This window comes from Xyrauchen texanus, chromosome 27, assembly GCF_025860055.1.
Source record: "Xyrauchen texanus isolate HMW12.3.18 chromosome 27, RBS_HiC_50CHRs, whole genome shotgun sequence".
Classification (NCBI taxonomy): domain Eukaryota; kingdom Metazoa; phylum Chordata; class Actinopteri; order Cypriniformes; family Catostomidae; genus Xyrauchen; species Xyrauchen texanus.
Window position 1 is genome coordinate 36,736,788 of NC_068302.1, and position 27,407 is coordinate 36,764,194.

The following is a 27,407-nucleotide window of genomic DNA, read 5'->3' on the forward strand; positions in this document are numbered from 1 at the left end:
GCTAATTTAACAGTTAGGTACAGAGAAAGGCACCAAAGACACTAAATGCATAAAATTAATTTAGATGGTAATCCCTTGAAAGAATGATTCTTAAGAATTCAATATTTAATTGGATTTATTGAATTATCATCCAAATGGGTGTGGGTAACTTTTTATATCATTTAACAATACACTTACACCACACCGGGGGTTGAGCAACTTTTTTAAAAGGGTAAAGAATGAACAGTGTGAAACATGGAACAAGATAACGCAGGAATATGTTAACCCAGGGTTGAGGCATTTTTAAGTAATTACACTGTATTCTTTTGAGTAAAGAATCCAGTGTCTTTCAGACTGGTTTAGACACTATAGTGGGAGTATTTTGTACAAAGACAGTAAACATCAAAGAAAAGGCAAGAAAAAGAGGCTTAATAGTTGTAGTGATATAGTGTTTATTTCTCTCAATTTCTTTTTTTTTTAGACAGTCATTTCCCCTGAACTATTGAGCACGGACGTCACAACACGTCTTAACAGTGTAAAACCATTTTTGTTGACTTAATTGAAATATAACAATAATATTCTTCTATTACAAATACCCTGCTATTCACTGAGATACAGCATATCGTGTAAGACGTCATTAGTGTTCTCCACCACTAGGGGGCGGAGCTGTAGTGATAAATTTGAAGCTTAATGTAAGGTGACATTTTCTCTGCTCTGCCAGTAATAACACACAATGTGATTTACACTCAGTGACAAACGAACATTTTAAAAACATCTGACATGAGTATGAGCATCTTCAACATTTCACATATGAGCTAACATGTCAATTCTAAATGTCTGCTTTGAGAACTTGTGTTTGAATTGCATCCCTTCAAATACAAATAAAAAAACAGCATTAATTGTTGTAAATTTCAGAATATTGTTTTAAATCATTCTAAAGGAAAATAGATAGTACATTTCAATAACTCAAGGACTGAGCATGCAAGTAAAGAAAATCAATAGATGTTGAAATAGATAATAGATATTTTCCCACTGTCCTTCAGTGCTAAATATAGTATGACATCACATTGACTTATGGCAGCTGAGAAATACTGAATGTGTGTCTTATCTTTGGTTCAAATCATACATAACATATTAAAAGGTAATCCTCTGAAAGAACACCTTCGGATAGATCAAAGTTTAATTTGGTTTGTATATATTTGATCAATGTCTGGATGGATGTTGTATTTGTTGATAAATATTTAACATAACAATAACAAATGAGCTTGTGTCTTGCATAACATTTGCATTAATCAATATGATATGGTATTATATAAAAACCTGACAGGTTTAATGTAACATTAACAGATCATCTGGACTAAACTGAAATGATTATTGTTTTTAACGGGGATTGTATATTTATAAGTCAAATTTAATTCCATATAATTAATTTATTACATTGATACATTTTCAATTCCCACACCATGCAGTTACAATAGCAATTTTAAGATTGAATTGTGTGAATATTGAATTTGGCAAGTGGCAACATATTTAACTGTGAACAGTAGCAATTTCTTGATCTTAAATATGCCAATGCAATGATGAGGTGCAAAACGTTTAACGGCTCCATTGGCGAACGTCAGGTCAGGCATTTCAACCAAATGATCTTTAAGTTAATGATTTACTTTAAATCAAATGTGAAATACATTTTCAGTCAGTACTAATAAACATCCATATCTTTCATAAATTGTTATTTTAAAAAGTATTTCAAATTGAAGGGTAAATAAACACAGCTGTGCAGTTGTGTACCAGGATTAATTACATATGACAGCAAATTAGTTTGCAGTAACAGCAATTTCGTAGCACCTGGCAGGTTTGATTTAGGTTTTATTTTCAGTACAATGCAGGTGATGAAATGTGATGGGCTGAAGACAAATGAGAGCATCGAGCACATGTTAATGTCTTTCTTGCACCTATGTATTTTAAGAAGTGAGAAAACTAGGCAAAAACTCACCCCGTGAGCACCAAAATATCATGCAAAATTCCATGCAAAAACTCCGGAAACTGTCAATCTGATGTCAAGTAATTTGATATGTTTGGAGTGAAATAAATAGTTTGTCTGTGTAAGTGTATTCGTTTTCTTAATGCTGTTATAAATAAATTACATGAATTTGCAAGCACATCTGCATGCTAAACGTTGAATTATTCTTAGAAAATCAGCATGATCTTGTGACAATTATGTGATTACATTTTTGCAAACTGCAGCAGGTTTAAGGTGAAATGTCCATTGTGCGGTGCTTAATGCGAGTAAATCTTCTTCCAAACAGATGAGGAACAGAAGGTTAAATAGATAGTTCACCCAAAAAGGAAAATGATCTCATCATTTACTCACCCTTGTGCCATCCCAAATGGGTATGACTTTCTTTATTCAGCAGAACACAAACAAAGATTTTTAGAAGAATATCTCAGTTCTGTAGAATGCAAGTGAATGATGCCAAGAACTTTGAAGGTCAAAAAAACAAATAAAAGCAGCATAAAAGTAATCCATAAGATTTCAGTGGTTAGATATATGTCATCAGAAGCTATATGATAGATCTGGGTGAGAAAAAGGTCAATATTTAAGTTATACAAAGAATGTGAATTACCAAAAACAAAAGAAGAAAAAATTGAAAGTGGACATTTATAGTCATATCCCTTCTGAAGGTTTGAATTTAACCATAGGAGTTATTTGGATTACTATTCTGCTGATCTTTCTGACCTTCAAAGTTGTGGCCACCATTCACTTGCATTATTTGGACCTACAGAGCTGAGATATTTATTTATTTATTTTTATCCCCTTTTCTCCCCAATTTGGAATGCCCAATTCTCACTACTTAGTAGGTCCTCATGGTGGCTCACATCAATCCGGTTGGCGGAGGACAAGTCTCAGTTGCCTCCGCTTCTGAGACAGTCAATCCGTGCATTTTATCACATGGCTCGTTGTGCATGACACTGCGGAGGCTCCGTATGTGGTGGCTCATGCTACTCTCCGTGATCCACGCACAACTTACCATGTGCCACATTGAGAGCGAGAACCCCTAATCGTGACCACAAAGAGGTTAGCCCATGTGACTCTACCCTCCCTAGCAAACTTGCGACACCAGGGGTGGTAGTCTGGAGTTATTACACTCTCCTGATTTCTCTCTCCCTTTTGTGTCACAGACCGACACATCAGACAGGGGGTTGGGAGCCGTGTTGTCCAAGGAGGTCGAAGGGGAGAAGCGCCCGATGCTGTACATCAGCAGAAAGCTCTCGGTGAGAGAGTCGAGGTACAGCACCATTGAAAAGGAATGTTTGGCCATCAAGTGGGTGGTCCTTAAGCTTCAGTATTACCTCCTGGGACGGGCCTTCACCCTCTGTTCAGACCATGCCCCACTCCAGTGGTTCCATCGAATGAAGGATACCAATGCGCAGATCACCCATTGGAACTAGCTCTTCATCCATTTCAAATTGAGGTTGGGGGGGGGGGGTTTGGTCAAGCCGGATGGCTCCCTGGCCTGAGTCGGGCAATGGGGGTATGTGGAGGTGGGGGCGTGGTCGAGCGGCAATTTGTTAATGGAGAGCGAGATCGGGAGATGAGAATGGTAAGGAGTCCCATCTGTGGGTGTTATCTCTAACAACTGTTTGTGTTTTACAGTGAGAGCAGAGAAGGATAAAATGGGGCAGTCAAGAGAGGGGAGAGAGAGAGAACCAAGCCTGCATTTGTGTGTGTGTGTGAGAGAATCATTTGTGGGTGCAGAAAAGCATTGGATTGAGAGAAAATAAATAAACCTTTTGAGTTTGATTTGCCATCTCCCGATTTCTCCTTGCGAGAGTGAAAGAACCTTGTCTGTTGATTTGTGTGAAAGGGAATAAAAGTCGTTGTTGTAGCGCCTGGAAACTGCTGCAATACATACAACGAGCCACATAAAAATAATTTTGCAAAAATGTAGGTATAGTAACGTGATTCTATGAGACCAGGTTGCAGAAAATACAATGCAATGCAATAGAATAGAGTGTGTTTTGTTTGCCTCAGCAGTGTTTCACTACCATGTCACAACTGCAACCAAGTATGCTTGGTTTTGAAGGGTACAATCTAAAAATACATCTTTCACAATGACAAATCAACAATTAAATACATACTTGTCATTTAAGTACAATACAGTGCATAAACTGTTTAAAATGTCTCTTCTATCTGCATTCCGTAGAGCAGCTACTACCACATGTATGTTTTTGAGGTGTCTATCTGTGAGTTTTGAGGATCAATGGATCCCTCTTTCTCTTTTTCCGTCTCATTCTCCCAGAGGTTAATGAGAGGTGGATAAAGCTCGTTCAAAGGAATGGAGGTGGTGTGCTGCATGTATTTCTTCAGAGAATGATGGCAAGATTTCTGCTTCATACGCCGTCCCATGTAGAACACCAGCAGAGCCATGATGCAGATTGCAAACATCGAGCCCATCACTGCCGCTAGAGCTACATTGGTCTGCTGCGCAACCATCTCCACAGCAAAGCTGGCCTCTTTGGTGGTCACGTTGATGCAAGAGTGTTGGGTTTGCTCCTTGGTGGCCATAGTTAGGCAAACTTGGTACTCTGTTGAAGGTAGAAGGTGTGTGAGATTGTATTCTTGAACATCTACTGGCACCATCGCTGTGTAGCTAATCTGCGGATTGTCAATCTTGACGGTAGCACTGAGCCACTTCGGTTGCGCCACCTCATGGTTGTAAAATCGCACAGATGGATGCACCTTCCATTCTAGCACCACAGACTGAGCATGGACAATTTTTGCCTGGACTACCAAGGATCCTGTGGTGTTCACCATCCCATGATGGCCCCTGCTATGGCTTTCACCATGCCAGTTACTCTTATCCACATAAACGGAGACACTCCGAGTGTCTGCCCCTTCGCTGTTCCAAGCAACACATGTGTAGAGGCCATCGTCCTCCGGTTCTATGTGTGAGATCTCAAGAGCACCTTGGTCTTGCATCCGGTGCTTCTTCATGGTTCCTGCACCCTCATTTAAGGATGGTGAAACGGCTTCCGAAGTGACCTTGTCGCCCGTGGGTGTCACCCAGTAAAACTGAGGTGCAGGATCTGCAACGGCCCAACAGCTGAGCGTTAGAAGCTGGCCGATGGTGACATTGAGTTGCAGAGGGAAGGCATGTTGAGAAATAAGAGGCAGGCAGGTATTGCTTGCCCCATTCCAACTTGCAGACACCACTTCTTGAAGGGACTGACCAACGAGATGTGGCGGGGAGGCACAGAGAGTAATCTGGGATTCCAAAAGCTTAAGGCTGGATTGATTGCCCAGGACTGGGCCCCAATTGGCAAGACAATCACACCTGAGTGGGTTGCTATGAAGACTGATTTCATCTAGACTGGGGAAGGCAGAAATAATCTCATGGGGAAATAATGTGAGGTCGTTATTATGGACCAGTAAGGTACGCAAGCCACGCATGTTCAGGAATGCGGCACGGTCTATAAAGAACAGGTGAGGGTTGTTGTAGAGCTCTAGTTTGGCCATTTGCGGTAGGTTGGAGAATGCGCCCTTTTCCACTGCTACAAGTTCCTCCATGCTGTTCAGACTGAGTTCTTCTAAGTGCGGTAAGTCACGGAAGTCACCTTCCAGGATACGGACGATAGGGTTCTTGTTAAGGTCGAGAAACTTGAGGCTGGGTAGAACACGCAGGGCTTTTTTTGGCACTGCCGTGAGCTTGTTATCGAAGAACGAGAGACTTTCGAGATACTCTAAACCCTGGAAAGCACCCTCTGGGATTTCCCTGAGTCCCATTCCCGCTAGCACCAAACTGTGCAATTTTGAGAGGGGATGGAAGTTCATGTCTTGTAGGCCAAGAATAGGATTTTCCCCAATCATTAGGATTTCCAGGTTGGGTAGGGATTCAAACCAATGGCTGTCTATCGCGACGAGTTTGTTTGAGTTGAGGTGAAGCCTTAGAAGGTTCGACAACCCTGAAAATGCTTTGGGACCAATCGAAGAGATCTGATTATGGTTAATGTAAAGCTCCTCTAAGTTGACTAGATCCTTTAGACACAAATCAGGCAGCTCTTTAATCTGGTTTTCCTCAAGGTAGAGTGTGACTAGTTGGGATAGGTTACTCAAGCCAACGTCTTGGATTTGTGTAAAGTGATTCTGAGAGAGATCCAGTTCCGTGAGGTTGACCAAGCTCTGGAGCTCTGAGGTTACCCTAGAGATGTTGTTGCTCTGAAGAAGTAGCACCTGAGTATCAATGGATATATTCCATGGAATTCGGCTCAAATGGAGTTCGTTGCAGTCAACAGTCTTGGCTTGATGGTAGACCGACTGAGGCGTGTACCATGGGCGGGTCTCACAGACACACTGGGCAGGGCAGAAGGGAATCGCAAGGGAACAGCGACACACAGCCAAAATTAAGCAGACTGTGAGCAGTGAAGTGGAAATGGCAGTTCTCTCCATATTGAGGATCTCTAGAGTGCTGCGCACAGTTGGTAGCTGACAGTTGGAGGAAAATTTTCTATGAAATGGAAGACAGGAGCTTTCTTATCCAGCCCTATAAAATGAAAAAGAAAGGGGACATATAAATCATGCAGTGTTTATGATGTCTACTGAGTGAAAACATCATTAAAGCCGACTTTAGAGGCAATATTTCTTAGCATCAGTTACTGCGAATGCAGAAGGAATAGTAAAGGGTTAGTTCATCCTACATTGATCATTCTCACTTCACACCGTCATGTCTTTCCAAACTCATTATGACTTACTTTCTTCCATGAAATACAAGAGGAGACATTTTTTAAAGGATAATTCACCCCCCAAAAAAGAGATTTTAGGCAGAATGGCAGCTTCAGTCATCATTCACTTCCATTGTATGGAAAAAAGATTTGATGAAAGTGAATGGTGACTGAGACTAACATAGCATTTTGTGTATCATGGAAGATAGAAGGTCAAACATGTTTTGAATGACATGACGTTGAGTAAACTAAAACAAAATTTTCATTCTTGGGCGAACTATCCTTTTGACACTGCTCTTTCCCATTTAATGAAAGTGATTGGTGAATGAAGCTAACAGTCTGCCAAGCATTTATTTTTGTGTTCAACAGAAAGAAAGTCAAACAGGTATTTGGAACAATCCCTTAAAGTATAAATTCTGTAATTTCTGTTCTCCTTAAGACCACACAAAACAAATCAATTCATGCATTTTGAAATAAACATACAATATATCTAGAATTGATATTAGTAATATGCTACAAATTTCTAGACTTGTTTCCCTGCCAGTACTCATAGATGCCTCTGATAATTGATTATTCAGTCATATTTCATTTTACTCAAAGAGCAAGCAATTGTTAGCGAGTGTGCAGCATTGTTGTGTCCTGCATGGAAAATATAGCAAGCACAAGCTTTGACAAATACATGAAAGGCACACATCAAAGCCTGTGTATGCAGCATCGTCGGTCTCAAAATCATCTTCCAGTAAATGTAAGTGCGCCTAGAAGTATTGCACGATCTTGTAACCATTCAGTGTAACAGATCTCAGAGGGGCTATAACTGTAAGGGTGGAAAGGGAAAATGAACACTGGTGCAATAAAACAGATTGCAAGCACTTTATCATACTCTAAATGTCCATAGACAAAATATTTCTAGGCCAGAAGCATTTCAGATCTCAAGAGCATGTATTAGCCTTGAGCATTGTGGTCACTATAAAATTTACTTACCATCTGACACCTATTCAATCTTTTCTGAACTAAAGATAAACTACAAACCAACAATGTATGCCAACTGTCCATGTATATAGTATACTTTGACTTTTTTAAAAAGCATTACAGGCACAAATCCCATGTCCATACCCCAAACAAAAAAGAAAAGGGGGATTTTTATCATATCATATGTCATCATATATATATATATATATATATATATATATATATATATATATATATATATATATATATACTGTATTATATAAAGTATATAATTTTGTTCATTATTATTAACAAAGTTGAATTACCAAAAGCATAATGTATACCACATTTTGCATGCAACCCATGCATGATTTTCTCCCTATTTAAAAAAAAGACATATTTTGGACAATTTCTACAGCATAAGGAAAGTTGTCTCATTCCATTTTGAAAATGTTTACCCAAATGTATCAAGCTAAAACATTCAACCCTTTTACCAAAGTTATTGTAAGTGAAAATTACCAAATATATTTTCCCCTTTTCATTTATGAGGAAATATAAGTTTAGCAATAACCATAAACCAACATTGTGGTCCTTTAATAGCTAACGCCTACTAAGTAATAGCCTAAAATTAGGCTAAATATGCGACCCAGAAACATATTCTGATGTTTTTTTTATTTTTATTATTTTGCATATTTTGTATATCATTTTGTTTTTCATTATGTAATGCTCCTTGCTAGAAAATAATGGGTTTAAACTATATTTTTAAACATATTTGGACATGTCACATGTCACAGCTTTTGGTAACATGATTGCAAACCTCATATAAACAGCTTTTTTAATTTTATATTTTATTTGATCTCTTGATGTTGAGAATCAACATTTTCTTAAGTTTAGGCTGACCTTTTCAGGTTTTGACATTTTAACTGAAATTTCTTGAAAAACAAATGAAAAAAAAATAAATAACTTAGGCGCTAGTTGACCCCAAAAAAATAGAAATGTCATCTTTTACTCACCCTCATGTTTTTCCAATCTAGCTTTCGTGGAACAAAAAAGGAGATGTTGGGCAGAGTGTTAGCCTCAGCTCGGTCACTATTCACTTTCATTGTATGGAGAAAAATAAGTTTTATGAAAGTAAATGGTGACTGAGGTTAACATTTTGCCTTGCATCTCATTTTGTGTTGAGGAAAGAAAATCATACAGGTTTAAACAACATGAGGGTGAGTAAAATATGACAGAGTTTTCATTTTTGGGTGAACTATCCCTTTAACAGTTTCAAACCCAATATTTGTATCCATTTTGTAGAAAGTGATGCATAGTGGCATTTGTCTGTATACATTTCAATAGCCATAAAAAGAAACAAACATATCAGGTTTAGTTCCATGAGTTATATGCCATGAGTTCAAACAAGCATTTTTGGTGATGGACTATTGTTTGATCTCCTGTTACGCAAGAGTCTGTGATGCATCTCTCTCCTGATTGCTGTTCAGTGCTAATGTGTTGAATTAACTGGCAGGAGGTGCAAGTGAAGAACCAGAGACTGTGTGCGGTTAATAGGTCTTACTGCATGACTCATACTGACAACAAAATCTACCAAAACCTAAAAGTGCTACCATATGCCTTCATAATTCATATGTGAAGACTAACAGCATTAAAGGGTAGTTTTCCCAAAAATTTAAATTCTGTCATCATTTACTCACCATCATGTGGTTCCAAACCCATATGACTTTCTTCTGTGGAACACAAAAGGAGATGTTATGCAGAAGCTTCAGTCACCACAAACTATCATTATACAGTATGAAGAAAACATTTTATGAAAGTTAGTGATGACTAGTATTCTGTTTAACAGTACCTTTTATGTTCTAAAGAAGAAAGTAAGTCGCATGGGCTTGGAACAACATGATGGTGAGTAAATGATGACAGAATAAAAATGTTTTGGGATGAGCCATCTCTTTAATGAAAACGTTATAGTGGCTTCATTAGAGTCTTTCACTAATTTCTATTCTTGTCTGTCATATATGACATATTTCAAATGAGATCTGATAAATGACAAGTGTTGCAGACAGAAATTGACATATTATGAAGTAACTGTAACAACAGATTTGTTCAAAGCACATCACTACGTGGAACAAAGGTTTGTCTCTTGCAAACCACATATCCTGATTGTGCATTAGAATGCAGCCAGTGATGCAACAGAAGGCAACTTACTTGTCTGTTATGTCATACGCAAATTTTAGACACTAACACAGGAAGCACAAGGGTTTTCCAACTTTAATGTTTAATTTGTTTTTATGCTTCTAAATGAGTCACTCTTTACCAAACTACTGAACATCTCCCTGTTCGTCTGAGCCTTACTAAATGTTCTGTGGTACCATAGTACAGTGATCATATCAGATGATAATACGGTGGTACTTTGATCTACAGTAGGGTTCAAAAGTCTGAGATCACATTGAAAATGTGAAAAAAATCAAATAAATCAATTTAAACCTGGAAATAACATGGGATTTTTAAATATTAAGACAAAAAGAAAGAAGAAAAAGATTTCCTTGCTTCCGTTGAAACATCAATCAATAATTAGTATCTAAGCTTCCTGAGACCCTGCATCCACATGTGTGGACATTACGTTTTGGCTTCGCTATAGGCTATGCATAATTTAATTTCATTCAAACCGACTGTCATTAAAGTGATAAACTTTGATGCACTGAGTCATTTGACAAAACAACATGGCACCGATCTCGAGAAATGTAAAAAAAAAGACAACATCTGGTCAGAAACCTCATTAAGTTTTTACATTTAAACCCATCTGAGTCAAAAGAGTACAGTCTCTAGTTGCATCCGATATGCCATTTCATGGATATATCGCAAAAAGGCGCACTGTTAAACACAATGACTATATGTGCAAGGTGGCATCCTATAGCTTTCCTATGCAGCCAAGTGCATTCCCTCCTTAAATCTGGTCAAAAGTTCAGTTTCAGGCTGCAGATGATGTTTGGACCACTCAACATGTTTGACAGACATGGTACAATGTTAATCACATGGATTCAGAATTTATATTTAATTTGGTTTGAACATGGTTGGCAGTGATTGGATGATGCCGGTCATTACTTTAAATCAGAAATGTTTATGCTAATTTCTGATGTAATGTCTGTAATGTATCATAAACATTATTAACCAACACTCCACACCAAAAAAAAAAAAAAAAAAAGTTAAAAAATTATATATATATTTATAATATATATATGTATATATATATATATATATATATATATATATATATATATATATATATATATATATATATATATATATATATATATATTTGTATCCACATATATGACCATCAATGTTTAGGATTTTCTTTTATTTTTTATATGTTTCTTAGGGGCTACTAGTTACAAATCTAAAAGGGGAATGAAAAATGTACACAGCAGTCACGCTCGTGTCTCAAATGGTTAGAACAACAAAATAATACGGAATGAAAAAATATATATATATTTTAAGAAATAATTATAAAAATGCAAAGTAGAAGAATTCTCATTATATCATTCCCATTCTCATTATATATCTATTTTCTACACAGATTTGCCTTCAGACTGTGTTTCAAGCAGTACAACAACAACAAAATCCGACTGACATCATTTGAGCAGCTCACATGTGGCAGACAAGTAAAAAAAGCCAATCCAACACATTTCACTTACATATTCTGCACAGTCTTAGGGGTCTTTTAAGCTGCTTTCATGTGCTGCAATAGGCCTGTTCACAATTCTCAGAACAAAGACGCAACACGGACATACCGCTCAGACAGTGCTGGCTTTGGAAATGAAGAATTACCCCTCCCAAACCCACCCCTCTCCCCACTCTGATCTTTTCATGCATTCAACACAAATTAACTCCCCCGAGAGGTGTATTGAAGAAGGGTGAGATGAGAAGCAAGGGGACAGGAGAGGGGTGTGTACCTATCTGCCGACTGCCAAATATGAACAGCAAAGAGCCTCAAACGTCTGATTTACCTCAAAGACCTATCGGTACACATGAGTACAGAAAATAACATCCCTGCCTGAAAAACATGGGATGCTTGTTTGCTGGTGTAAGGCTTTTTGAATAGTGTGATATCCAACTCACGAATGAACCATTCTTTAAAACCAATTCTTTGAATAGATCGAACCAGTGCATAAAGCTTAGGAGTAAAACTGTGAAATGGCAGCAGTGTTGTTAGTGGGAACATGGGAACAATGTTATTAATATTGGCAACACTGTTGTTAGTAATGTTTTTACCAATGTTGTTAACAATATTGTTGGAACTATAAACAATATTTGATACAATCTACTTCATGTAACTTAATAGTGACAATACTGTGATAAAAATGGCAAAAAAGCAGCCGCTTTCTCTAGAAACTCGTCAGTCAATCATTGTTTTGAGGAATGAAGGTTTCATACAAATGTGTACACTACAGTCTTCAAAGACAAAGGACAACTGGCTCTAACAAGGACAGAAAGAGATGTGGAAGGTCAGATGTACAACTAAACAAGAGTATATGTACATCAGAGTCTCTAGTTTGAGAAATAGACGCCTTACATGTCCTCCGCTGACAGCTTCATTGAATTCTACCCGCTCAACACCAGTTTCATGTACAACAGTAAAGAGAAGACTCAGGGGTGCAGCCTTATGGGAAGAATTGCAAAGAAAAAGCCACTTTTGAAACAGAAAAACAAAAAGAAAAGGTTATAGTGGACAACAGATAATTGGTAAGAGTGTTATGGATCTTAACAACATTGAGCTTTTGTGGGATCAGCTAGACTGACCTCACAGACGATTATGCCATCTGTGACAAATTTTTAGATTCTTAAGATTTCTGTCATTGTAGAGTAAAATTGGCAATCTTACAACATTTAGTGTCACATGCTCACCGATGGCCGTTTAATAGCCTTTGCGATGATCTTTAGCCTCCGACGTTCTGGCAGTGTCAGAAATTTAGCATTATAGTAGTATAGTGTGACTGCAATTACGATGCCAAGATGAGACAGTCCGCTCCTCTCTCGCACCCCAATTCACTTGGGAAGAAACCTGCTCCGAGTCTGCACCATAGCAACATTTGTGCCCAATTATCAATAAATAAGCAGAAAATACTTGGATAAAAGTGTTGCACTTCAGCTAATAATCGAAACGAGGATAAAGATGTACTATAAGCCCAACCTTTTTGTTTTACCAATGTGAACGCAGAACTTAGTCATTTTTAGGGCCACAAATCTTCTTTTTTCCCACAATGAATCTTTGCTTGTGGTAGCTAATTATTACTGTAGGCTACTACCTCCATCACTGGCGTTCATTCTCAACATATTTACTTTTGTGTTTTTGTGATCAGGATGTCTTATTAAAGGTCTATTTGGCAGGTGATGGAGTGGTATTGGAGCAACAAAAAAAACACTCCTCCATGCAAATCTTGCCATTTCGCTTCTATGCATTGTTAAAAATCTATATACTTCTATTACATTTAGATTTATGTATTTGGCAGACACTTTTATCCAAAGCGACTTACAGTGCAGTTATTACAGGGACAATCCCCCCGGAGAAACCTGGAGTTAAGTGCCTTGCTCAAGGGCCCAACAGTGGCATCTTGGTGGTGCTGGGGCTTGAACCCCTGACCTTCTGGTCAGTAACCCTGAGCCTCAACCACTGAGCCTCCACTTCATGTTTTCTGATCAGTATGAACGATGTGTATCGTGAAGTCTGACATAATGTCATACAGTGTGTCATGGTGATCTCAATGCGTTCATATTGTACAGTCTGACAAGTAACAACAGCAACAACTATTTATTTATAAAGCACAATTAAAAACAATAGACCATTGACCAATGTGCTATACAATGAAAGATTATAAAATGAAGCAACTGCAAACGCACAATCACCTCTTTGCTTTAACCGGGACCAGGGAATGATCAAAATCCTCTGATCAGAGGACCTAAGTGACCTTGAATTCTTATGTATGTGCAGGAGGTCACAGAGATAGATCGGTGCCAGCCTATTCAACGATTTAAAAACAACAGTAGCAGCTTAAAATTGATTCTGTAAAGGACAGGGAGCCAATGAAGAGATATTAAAATGGGGGAGATATGATCTCTCTTATGGGTACCCGTCAGCAGCAGCATTTGGACCATCTGCAAGTGAGACAATGACGATTGACTGAATGAGAGATGTAGAGAGTTACAGTAATCCAATCAAAATTGGGACCCTAACACATTCCCGTTATTCTTTCTTAGTGGCAGATAAATTTGCATGTAACAAAGTAACAATCATAACGGTCTGTAAAAATCCTACAGTGTATATCAGGCTTAAGATCTCCAATAAGACTCCTGAGCTTTGAAAGAGCAACCTCTGAAGAATAACATTTTCTGGAATAGCCTCACACGCCGCAGAGGTCTAGGCTAAGCCCTAAACATCCATGTAGGCGTATTTGCCATTGCGTCTGCCCATCCTGCTGTTACTGTGATCAGATCACCTTCAGAGGTGAAGAAGGGTGGAGTATTTGAAAGTGTTTGAGAGGAAGTGTTTCTCATCCATCCTCTGGGCTCTCTGTGTGTGTGTGTGTGTGTGTGTGTGTGTGTGTGTGTGTGTGTGTGTGTGTGTGTGTGTGTGTGTGTGTGTGTGTGTGTGTGTGTGAGAGAGTGTGTGTGTGTGTGTGTGTGTCACTACCCAACACGCCTGTCTGATCGCATTAGACAGTGGGACAGTCGTTCAGGACATAACCCCCCCGGTCTCTCCGCATGGCAGGAAATGGGGCCACCTTGCCTGATGCCATGGCAACCTGACAGGAAGAAGCAAAAAGGACCAACCCTTGGGGCTTCCTTTTGCATATGTGTGTGATGGGACACACAGACAAGAGAGAGAGAGAGAGAGAGAGAGAGAGAGAGAGAGAGAGAGAGAGAGAGAGAGAGAGAGAGATCTGAATGAGAGATGAGGGAATTACCTGAGTGGGTTAGTGAATACAGATGGAAATATACAGTTGAGAGAATATATTAATTAAGGCCTAAAGAAAAAAATCTGAAGAAACTGACTAAAATATATACATGGATTTTATAAATATTCAACATTACAAATTCTGGGTATTATTCAACTATAGAGGACATCATCTTTTCTTTAGCACTTTTTAAAATACACCATATGAAAAAACTGCAAACTTCAGTTCAGTAATGCTAAAAAAAAATAATGATAATTATACATGAATTGTTAATTATTATATTAATATACACTGTGTGTATATATATTTTTTTTATTATATTATTATTATTATAGTAAAACCAAGCTATTATACAATAAATCCACATTGTTGTATTAGCTTAGTTTGACTTGCACAGCGGCAGTATTAAAAAATATATATTATAATAATAATAATAATAATAATAATAACAATATCTACTATAACTTCTCTGTAGTAAAGTAAAAGTTCACCGAAAACGAAATTTCTCTCATTATTTACCCTCATGCCATCCCAGATGTGTATGCCTTTCTTTCTTTTGCTGAACACAAATGAAGATTTGTAGAAGAATATCTCAGCTCTCTAGGTCCATACAATGCATGTGAATGGTGACCAGAACTTTGAAGCTCCATAAAGCACATAAAAGGCAGAATAAAGTAATCCATACGACTCCAGTGGTTTACATTATGTCTTCTGAAGCGATATGATAGGTGTGATAGACATAGTGCTTTACGGTGCTTTTTTTATATTTAAGTTTTCTTTTTATGTATTAGGTTTCATACATGAGAATTGCATACTACTTGAACATTATGGTATGGTTATGGTAAGTACTATTTGGTACTAATAAAAAAAACACGTCAACCATCACCCCAAACCCATACATTTGTGTGTTTTTTTTTTTTTTTACTTCACACATATGCAGTCAAAACCATCTGATTGAGCGTGTATCAGAATAACACCATGGGTCAAATTCCCAATGATACATTAGAAAAGTAATGAATGTAACCCATGAGAAAAAAGCCCTTGGTTTGAAACGCTGCATTCCAAGACAGATGTTGTTCGATTCAGTTGTGGCACTCATGTCAGTGACCAAGCAAAGAGCATTGCAAGGCTCACATTGTAATTTAAGAGAGATTATCCAGCCAGATGTTGACGAGTCTGACACAAAGTTCTATTGCTAGATTTTCCACTTTGAGCTGTTAAAGGAAAAACAAGCATACTGACAAATGTATTGTATCTGATTAACATGTCCTCCCTTCACTGTCTGCAATGTACACAGATTAAAACGCACATCACTGTGTTGTTACAGCAAATCAAACTGTAATGATATGAAAAGTTTACATCCACGTGACTGCAGATCATGGCAAAGCACAACAATGGAGAGCAAGACATTATAGCATTGCTCCCCACAGATGTGCCGTAATACAGCAGTGATCTGAGATTAGGAGCACGTGTAACTGATAACCCTCTGGGGCTGATCTCTCTTTTAGAAAGTTTCCTTTCCTTTATATTCGCCATGCCTGAACACAGCCCTTCACATCTGCAAACGTATTGGAGTAGATGAAAAATTAATGAATGGGTTATTAATTATTGAAAGCACTGCAGGCAGGTCTTTAATTTTTATCCCTGCCTTTTTCTATTGAGTAAAAAAAGTGGAAAAACTGTTAATTGGTGTGAGGAGCGCTGCATATGGGGCATCACAATTTGCCATCACCTCATGACCTAATTTCCTTCCCTGGCCTTCCATCACCCTCTGACGCACCATGACATCACCAAACTCAAGCTACACTTGACAGGTTCTTTATTAGCATCATTCAGATGGAAATCCTGCACAAAACTGTTTAACTGATATGATTCGATTCATATTTAATTGATATGATTCACACGAAAACCTGCCAAGAAAATATCCTGGTCATATTTAAACCCAAATCAATACAAAACAAAAAAATTACTATACTTTACATAAAGATAATGATGGCTAAATTTAGATTTTACTTTCTTTCTTTTTGTGTGTGTGTGTGTGTGTGAGAGAGAGAGAGAGAGAGAGAGAGAGAGACGGAGCATGTGTGATTACCGGTTGCCACACCCAAGCAGAGATGCTGTCAGCTTTCTGAAGATCAGCTTTCTCAGTGGAAAAATAGCCATCCAAGCGGTGATATTTCTCCCTTTTTCACAGTAGCTTGTGCGCAAAGTCGATCACTATAGAAACTGCAATGTCCAACGCCATTTTAAACAGCACCCATTGTGTAATTAATCAGTCTGTTGTGTCTCTCAGCTATGATGAGCCATAATTCTGAAGAAGTTTGTTTAAAGCCTTTTAAAGCTATTTCCTAGCTTTAGTAGTAGTAATATAAGTAATCACGAAGAGCTGTTTTATGTAAACACTAGCTGATGCGGATTCATGTCAACTAACTGGCTCATAATACACACAAAAATGATCTTTAGCCACCATCTGCTGGCTAACATTTGTAATGAAAAAAAAAAAAAGACAAACAGAAACTCTTAACACATATGCATGGTTCATACACTTTAGTTAAAAACAGTATGAACACAAGCGGAGTGGTACACACACAGTGAAGCGTTGGAGTGCTGATGGTGTCAGACCATCAGTGCTCATGAAACGTCTCTCATCCAGTCAGATTCGAGGACCGGAACTAATTTTGTATGTATATATATATATATATATATATATATATATATATACACACATACAAAATATATATATATATATATATATATATATATATATATATATATATATATATATATATATATATATATATATATATATATATATATACATACATTTATATATATACATTTATATGTATACATTTATATATATATATATATATTTGAACAAACCCTACAATTTGAATTTTGTCATTTTATGAAGTGCAAAATAATGACTGCTTTTAAACAAAATTTCCCGAACACTCCTCCCGTAATCCATGGGTCATAACCAAACAAAAGGTCCCACCCCAACCTCACACTATTGGTTGAGCCAGTGTTGCTATGGTTGTGATACTCAAACAAACAGAGCAATGTTTTGATTGGCAACAGAACCAGTGCTTACACTTTCGTGGAAATCAACGTACGAATGGCTTCCATACATCAATCAGCCACAACATAAAAACCACCTGCCTAATATTGTGTAGGTCCCCCTCGTGCCGGCAAAACAGCGCCAACCCCGCATCTCAGAATGCTCAGATTAGCATTCTGAGATGATATTCTTCTCACCACAATTGTACAGAGCGGTTATCTGAGTTACCGTAGACTTTGTTAGTTTGAACCAGTCTGGCCATTCTCTGTTGACCTCTCTCATCAATAAGGCATTTCTGTCCGCAGAACTGCCCCTCACTGGATGTTTTTTTGTTTTTGGCACCATTTGGAGTAAATTCTAGAGACTGTTGTGTGTGAAAATCCCAGAAGATCAGCAGAATAGAAATACTCAAACCAGCCCATCTGGCACCAACAATCATCCATGTGATTATCTAATCAGCCAATTGGGTGGCAGCAGTGAAGTTCATAGAATCATGCAGATACAGGTCAGGAGCTTCAGTTAATGTTCACATCAATCATCAGAATGGGGAAAAATGTGATCTCAGTGATTTAGACTATGATTGTAGGTGCCAGATGTGCTGGTTTGAGTATTTCTGTAACTGCTGATCTCCTGGGATTTTCACACACCCCAGCCTCTAGAATTTACCCCGAATGGTGCCAAAAACTAAAAACATCCAGTGAGGGGCAGTTCTGTAGACAGAAATGCCTTGTTGATGAGAGAGGTCTACAGAGAATTGCCAGACTGTTTTGAACTGATAAAGTCTATGGTAACTCAGATAACCACTCTGTACAATTGTGGTGAGAAGAGTATCATCTCAGAATGCTATTCTGAGATGCGGGTTGGTGCTGTTTTGGCAGCACGAGGTTGACCTACACAATATTAGGCAGGTGGTTTTAATGCTGTCGCTGATCGGTGTATAGCTCTCTGCATATTAGGCTTGGATAGGAAAATGTATTTTAGCGTCTATAAAATAACACACTTTATTTGTAATAAATAATGCACTTACATGACCTAACATAACTTTACATTTTATCACTGTAACATCCAAAGCTGCAAAGAGATCCAAATAAGAGCACTAAATGTGTACTGAAGCTAGTGCAGCTTTTAAATGGGATGCATACTGAATCACTGAAATGGTGGTGTAAGCATTTTTGCAAGGGAAAAAACACTTAAAATTCAAAGCATTTTTTTTTTTATGCCAATAAATGCAATTGGAGGTCCAGTCAAGTTATTTACCCTATCACTGGCCTGCTGAGATAAATAGAATGAGTTTAAAATGTAAAAACCCAGAACAGATTCATCCACACACACACACACATTTAGCCAGATAACTATCCATATATACACGGTTATTGATATCATACAAAAGGACAGAGAACTGTTGCTGAGAGTGTAGGCTGTGTGAGTGAAAAAATAGATGTATGAGTCATTATTTAAGTGCTTTTAATTAAATATTACAGAGAAATTTTATGTTCTGGCAATATTTGAGGCTATAAAACTGATGTAGGTGACACTCTGTGGCAAGAGTTAGTGCAAACTAAATGTTCAAGAATATCGTCCCCAAAAATGGAAAATCTGTCAACATTTGTATTTCTGTTATTCTGTAAATTATCATTTTAGTTCAACTATTCTAGGAGTTTTCATCTTATCAGGACATGCCCCCTGCTCTGTTGATCTAATATGAGCTTGTGCCACCCCATTAAATACTACTTGACACCCTATCTAATATATATATATATTAAATATAACTATACGCGGTAAATGCACGATACAGTAGACCTTCGCTTACAGTATTCAGTGTGACGGTTGAGCATGTTTCTGAGAGTACTTTATGACAATCCATCACAGGTTAGTCGTAAATAATCCTCCACTGTCAATATATGAGAGGCAATTGCTTTTGATGCAAATGAGTACGGTAAACAAAGTTTAACTCTGTTGTTTGCCTGGTCATTAATAGTTTTTGTTTTTTCAACTCTTTCCGGAAGTCAACCTGCTTCTCATTGAATGTCAGGTGTTTGTAAGCATCTTAATAGTTTCACAGGTTTAAAAACATCATTTGCCAGCACTTCAGAACATACAACACTTTAGCATGATGCACGTGCATCCATATCGTCCTTATATTTCCGTCGTTTGATTCAAGTGCATGATGGTTCGTAAACAAAACGGTTTTGATGAATGAATCATTTAGGTGAACAAATCATTCTCTTTTAAGGAATATTCTGGGTTCAATACAAGTTAAACTCAATCGACAGCAGTTGTGGCATAATGTTGATTACACAAAAATTTATTTTGACTCGTCCCTCGATGTCCCCTTCTTTAAAAAATGTAAAAAAAAAAAAAAAAACAGGTTACATTGATGCACTTACAATTTAATTTTTAAGAGGGTTATAATTTTATAAAAGCACTTACATTCATTTTTCAGTTAAAACTCATGTATTATTTGAGTTGTTTAAACTGTCATTTTTACAGTCATTTGAGGGTTTTTGCCATCGTCATGGGAACAAATATGTAAAATTGGCTATACCTTTAAACATAAAAGGTTATTAAGCAAAATATAATACCAAAATCATGTTAAAACACATGGTTTACTTCTTGTGGCTATAATTTTAAAATAGTGAGTATTCTAAAATGTACGGACTGGCCCCATTTACTTCCATTGTAGGTGTTTCAATGTTATCTCGATTTTGACAAGTAAATGATTTTGTGGTAATCATTGTGCCGCAAATACTGTCAATTGAGCTTAACTTGTAACCCGGAATATTCCTTAAACTTCCATTGTTTCGGTCCTGATCGATTACGAATAAATCAGTCGCAAACGTTTTGTAATGATTGAAGTTGAAATACGTTACTCATTGCATATTTGTTGCTAATGTGTAATCTACAGAAATGGTTGCTGAAAACATCAGTGAACCAATCTGAAAGAGTCAAGACTGAAACACCTGCCTTAAAATATAGGTCCTTTTAACACCCCCTCTTTTCTCATTCTTTGCCCCAACAGTTGGTGCTCTGTGAAAGTGAAAATAATTTTAGATTTGGAAGATAAGGAAAAGAAGTGGACAGGAAGAAAGACAGAGAGACAGTGGGTGAGAGAGATAAGCCGCAATGTCGATGGAGACGAGGTAATGGAGAGAGATGTAGCTGAAAAGCATCTCTCAGGGGAGAAGAGGACTCGTTCAAGGACATGACCCAAGAGTTCATTTATGTTCATTTGTTATGGGTCACAAAAGACCTGATGCCTTTCTCCACTCACAGTACCATTGGTCCTCAATAACTCCATTTAACCTCTCCAGTGTTTGGGAGTTACTAACTAAAAGTAGCAATGCTACTTAAAGAGAATTCACCCACAAGTTCAAATTCTGTCATCATTTACTCACCCTCATGTTAGAATATTGGCCAAACATAATATTGTTTACAACAAAAACTATATTTTCAAACAGGTTAACCAAATACATCCATATCTTCCATTGGTTGGACAAACAGATTGTTCCTCATTATTTTTGTGCATGAGAAATACGGCTCTATTCTAAATAATATAACCTGATTTTTCAATATTTTAAAGTATATTGCCCCCTTAAAGGAATGTTCTGGGCCAATTCAGTTATTGTAAGTGTTTTGCAGTAGGGTACAACGGTGCTAAAGGCCCCCCAGGGTAAAAGGCACTTATGATTTTATTTTCTCAAAAGAATAAATAGCAACAAAAACTACCCCAGCACTTTCCTGAACATCTGTTTGTCACCATTCACGGCAAAATATTCCTAATCAATGTGACCATTGCGTGCAATGTCTAAAGTTTGATTTTGGGGTTATTTGATCTAATATTTAATCATTTTTAAAAAGTTGCAAATGTATGTAGCTAATGAAAATCCCTTATATTATCACATTTATTTTTAGATAAAATACTAATTTTTCATATACAGTTTTGTTCAAAGTGAATAAATCAAAGGGTTTTAAATAACTGCCAAATAGGTGAAAGGATGGTATCTGAGGTCAAAAAAATTTTTTTTTTAAAAGCCCCCCTGTTGCAGGGGCTAAAGGCCCCCATAAAACACATTGTGGGCGAATAGATTTGATATGAAAAATTTTCAAAGCGTACATTGACTGATCCAGTCACAATGGAGATTCATTTATTTATAGAATACTTGAGATGTTATGAAATGCCAAATATGATTGAAATGAACAAGAAATGGTTTAACCTTTTCTAAAGTGATTATTTTGAATAAGTATTATCTTCATTTGTTACTCAAAAAAAAAGAAAAATCATATTTTTTATACAAGTATTTGCCTTAGTTGATGAATTTTGCCCTATAATTGTCCCTATATGTACACTATATTACTTTAAACCCCTGGGGTAAAAAGCCCCCACATTTGGGGAAAATGCTCCCTTGCCTTCAAAAAAAAAAAAGATATATATATATATATATATATATATATATATATATATATATATATATATATATATTAATCATAACACCCTTCCGTTATTATTTATTTTCACACAAATTATGCTGCTCTATCAATTAATAGATCAATTAATAAAAAGAAAACTATTTTCCTTTTAGCCCCATTGTACCCTAACACCATTTATCCTTCATCTACCACCATTTGCACTTATTTATTTTTTTGCGATAATAAACATTAGGTAAAAAAGGTTCTTGATTGATCTTAAACGTTTTAAATCCAACTTCGGGAAAGCATCATAATCTAATTAACATCTTCTAAATTAAAAATATCAGATTATATTATATTTTATATAAGATTAATTATGTATTATTATATATCTTATCATATTAAAGATATCTGCTGAATGTTTAATGACATCCGAGACATGCTTATTGACATATATCTTACAGACATATTGCAGATGAGCAAACAGCGTAAATAAATACGTCTTTCACAAGTAAACAGACACATCAAATAGACGTCTGGTTGAACAGCTTAACCATCTTTGCTGATTTTAGCTGGTTTAATCTGGTCTGGCTGGTCTTAGTCTGACCCGCAAAACAAAAAGTGTCTAAATCCCTTCTAAAACTTGCAAACATACCAGGATGGGAGACTGGCCAAGACTAGCAAAACACTGTAGCGACTTTAATCATGAATATAGCTTCCCAAAGACTGAATCTTTTCAAACAAATGTTAAAGTGTTGCTCTCTACAAATGAAATACTTCAGTGCATTATGCAAAGCACCTACAGAAATATAATCCATTTTTAGGCTGGAGAGACGCATTCCACATCCCGCATGGTCAGGAGGTGGACACCTCACACTGAGTCAGCGCACACATAACACAGCCTCGGCTCACAGTGAGTGGCATTAGCAACTTGATAATGTCGGAGTAACTTACAAACACCTCCACTAGAGAATCGTGCGGATTAAAATAGGTTTTGTGAGCTCTTCGTGACACTTCTAACTGTGTGCGCAAGATTTTTAACTAACGCAACACTTGCCTTGAGGTGAGAGGCCTGATTTGGTGCTCTCAGTGTGAGAACGTTTTACAAACAAAGAATTGCTGTTTTTTTAGTTGGTTAAAAATATGTATGCATTAATTGATCTATACACTATAAAATATCACTCGTAGTAACTGTCCACCCTACAATGGTGGACAGCAAAACTTAAGGTACAGTGCTGTGTCGCAGGTCTGATAGGGTTGCGAACAGCAGAGATGAAACAATGCTAAATGCAAATAATAAAATGCAACTAACCATTTAATTGTGCACAAGATAGCAAAATAAATAGGCCTATCAACTTTTAAAAGGGAGAAGTAAATGCTTCCCATATGTTTTTTGTTGATGTTAAAGGCTATGCATCCAATCACTCTACAGTATTTTGGTACAAATTCATCTGTCACACGGTAGAAGCTAGCCAAACATGGACAGGTTGCATGACATCCCCTTATCCTCAAAAAACATAAATAAAATTATACAAGGTATAAGAACGTACAGCCCATTATATACATATTGCAGTGAGTGAAGTTTTAGAAACCCAAATAGTACATTTTTCTTTTAAGGCCATCAATAATTTATTTTGCATATTGTTGGGCAGTTAATGGTAATATTAGGAATAGGGAAATGGAAATATAAATTCTGCAATCATTTATCATTTACATTTGACTGACTTTCTTCCATGAAACACAAAAAATGTTTGTATTTTGGCTTCGATATGGAGTGGTGGCGGTGTAGTGGTCTAACCACATAACTGGTAAACTGGTAATCAGAAGGTCGCTGGTTCGATCCCCACAGCCACCACCATTGTGTCCTTGAGCAAGGCACTTAACTCCAGGTTGCTCCGGAGGATTGTCCCTGTAATAAGGGCTCTGTAAGTCGCTTTGGATAAAAGCGTCTGCCAAATGCATAAATGTAAATTATATATGCTACGCATAATTTAAACGGACCAAATGCTGTTCACACTACACTGTCATTTAAGGGTCAAGGGTTAAGAGTCACATGACACAATAACATGACGTTGATTTCTGTGAACTGCTTCTGCAGGTGCAAAGAGAGCGAGAACCACACATTATAGCGACCACATAGTGTGATTCTACCCTCCCTAGCAACCGGCCCAATTTGGTTGCTTAGGAGATATGGCTGGAGTCACTCAGCACACCCTGGATTTAAACTCGTGACTCCAGGGGTGGTAGTCAGCATCTTTACTCGCTGAGCTACCCAGGCCTACTATATGTGGATAGAAATATAAATATAAAGGAAGACTATTTGCTCTAGACTTTTTTACTTTTTTATTTTGCTTGTTTATTAAGTGCTACTAGTTACAAATCAAAAAGGGAAATGGAGGTTTAGGACTAACAGCCTTGGTCACCATTCACTTTCATTGAATCTTTTTTCATACAATGAAAGTGAATGGTGATTTAGGTTTGGAGTAACACAAGGGTAATAGTGACAACATGTTCATTTTTTGTTGAATTTTTGATTCTAGTGTTTGATTTTAAGGGCATTTTTGATAACTTATGAACAATAAACTATTTAAATCCCGTCTTAGATTGCCACTGGATATTCTATGTCAAATCTTGGAGTAGACAGTGCAGTAAACATGCATACACTGAGTTTAACCTTCAGTTTACTGAACAAAGATCTGGGGATACAATTCTATCACTAAAGCATTTAGAAACAGGGAATGAAGCCCAAGGAAATAAATCTACAGTTAATAATCAAATGGAGTGTGAGATCACATGAACTAAAGATGTGAGCAGCCATTATAACTGCTAACGGTTCCTGGGCTGTCTCTGCTGCGTTCACACATATTCCCATGGGCCATTTTCTCCTGGTTTGCTACTTCAGAGCTCGTTCGCATGGTTTTATTTAGAGCAGGAGCAGCTATAATTAAACAGCACATTTTTGTTCAAGCAGAAATATAAAGGTACTCAAACAAGAAATCATCATTAAGGGTACACTACCAAAATGAGGTTGTTAAAAAGCAACCATGTCAGAGGTTATCATGCATATCTTAATAATATCTTGTGGCCAAATTGCAAATACATGTTTGTTATATTAAATACTTTTGATCAAAAACCCTACAAACCTGACCATTATTTGAAATCATTTAAATAAAACTGAATATTAAGATGCATCACATCAGTATTCAATAACATGTAGACGTACCCTATACATACTGTTGTACTTATGATTCTGAAAATGTGCCTACTCTCATGACTGTCAATAACTGTATTGTTTATTAAATGTACATTTAATTTTGTTGTTCTATTTTATTAAAAGCCTAGGTTGCGCAGGTTATGACATAGCATAACAGCAAGGATGTTAAACAAACGAAAATACTTTAAATTACAGTATCCATATATGTTATTACTATAATAAATAACTGTAGTAAAACCAATAATACTGTACAAGCAGCTACTATAACATGAATCACTGTCATTTAAAGTGTGACCCAAATTCAAAACACAAATCAAACAAACATATACAAATAAACAAGACGCATTATGTCTGATGAGGTTATGTGTTATTTCATGCACTTCAGATTTTTAGGACAGGGTCATTGAGTCCAAGAGCAGGTGAAGAATTTGATAGAGCTACTCTCCATTCAAGAGAAACCGAAAACCCAAAGGAAAGACAGTCAAACTTAAGAACACAAGCTTCAATCTTTAAACAAGTAGTATACTGCTCATTTCCCGGCAGTTTTTATCCCTTTATGACGTGGCATCAGTTTGCAACTTTGTGACTTCTGAATTGAATAGCACGAATTACAAAGAGATGCTTTTAGAAACGCCCTTACCTCCAGCGATCGTGGGATGGATCCGATACACGTTCTCGCGCTCACCTATTTCTGCACAATTACTTTGCAATTTGACCAAATATTCGCTTCTACCGTAACCAGTTGACTATATTTCGCGTTTGTTTATTTTATCCTAAATATACTGTCAATCGTCACCCGCTCGGTCCGTTTCGAGCCTTGCCTCCGGTGTGAAATTATTCTCGCATCACAAGCTCGGCATCAGCATCAGCATCAGCACCGTCCCCTTATGCTTCTTTTACAGTGTTTTTAAAGCGCCCTTACACGCGTAGGCCACGCCCTCTCGTATCTTCCCTTTGCGCTGACATTAACCAATAGGTGAGCCAGACCAGATCGCTCCGCCAGTGAGATACAGGGGAGGCGGAACATCATTCTACCTCATATCAATGATGTAATGGTCCAGATTTGTTTCTACCTCCAGGTTTACCGCTCCTGCGGCAGCGTCAGGAATAAAGAAAGCCCTGAGATAATACATTAGGTCATAGAGAGGCTCATATTTCTGTTTAAGACAAAAGCATGGTATTGCAAACCAGAAATTATTCACACAATTATTTAATTCTCTTGAGACCCAGCAAACATAAAGGGTTTGGCCTTTTTTGGTTAATAAGAAAGATACAAGATATTTTATTTTAACTGTATTTGTTCTTTAATGGAAAGGTTTGATGGTGACTTAAACAGACTTCATACGTAATGAAAATGTATAGCCAATATATATATATATATATATATAGATGTTTTCTTTATATTAATATGTTTGAATAAATAAAATAAAATTTTCTTTATAAACGAAATAAAATTTATTTTATTAGGAAGTTAATTATTCCTTGTAATATAGTTTTATTGAAAAATCTAATTTCCTATCTACAATCTCTGGTTTTAATATATATATATATATAAAAGAAAATATATTATGTTAAATAATATAATATATCTAGTTATTTTTGTTACTATATATTTATTTATATTTATATTGTTATTGAATAATTTTTCTTATTTAACTTTTTTTTTACATTTTATCTTTAGTAACCTTTATTTTGTTCTTTATATTTAGTATTTTTTAATAAATAAAATAACATCACATTTTATTTATTTATTCCTTGTTATTGACATTTCCGGTCAACAATCTTTGATTTTAGAATATTTTACTAATAAAAAGTTTTGTTAGAAAATATTTATTACATCACAATCTAATATTATTACTTACAGAGGAAAAAGCTTTATGTTTTCTGTAAGATAAACCAGAATTTAAAGATATGAAAAACAGAAATACTTTTATTTACATGCCAGTATAATACTTCTATGTACACTTATCTCTATTATAGTGGACACAATAAATTGCTTGCCCTTATGAAAATATAAGTATCAGAAAATAAGTAGTCAATCCTAATGATATCCTTACATTGCAGTTTTTGCCATTCATATATTTCATCTGTTGTGTTTTTACTTTGACAACTTTAGTTATTGGTT

At 36.6% G+C, this 27,407-nt stretch overlaps 1 protein-coding gene across 1 annotated transcript; it reads right to left on the reverse strand.

Moving 5' to 3' along the window:
• Positions 1-422: 422 nt before the first annotated feature.
• On the reverse strand, positions 423-26,147 carry LOC127620571 (leucine-rich repeat neuronal protein 1-like). The gene is made up of 2 exons (XM_052093726.1): positions 25,923-26,147; positions 423-6,521 (listed from the first exon to the last, which is right to left on the reverse strand). Exon 2 carries the CDS (start codon positions 6,425-6,427, stop codon positions 4,193-4,195), a length of 2,235 nt encoding a protein of 744 aa, XP_051949686.1. The 5' UTR covers positions 6,428-6,521; positions 25,923-26,147; the 3' UTR covers positions 423-4,192.
• Positions 26,148-27,407: the final 1,260 nt, after the last annotated feature.

Excerpts from the sequence above, each read along its gene's own strand:
- LOC127620571 (XM_052093726.1), bottom strand. The coding sequence starts at position 6,427 with ATGGAGAGAACTGCCATTTCCACTTCACTGCTCACAGTCTGCTTAATT.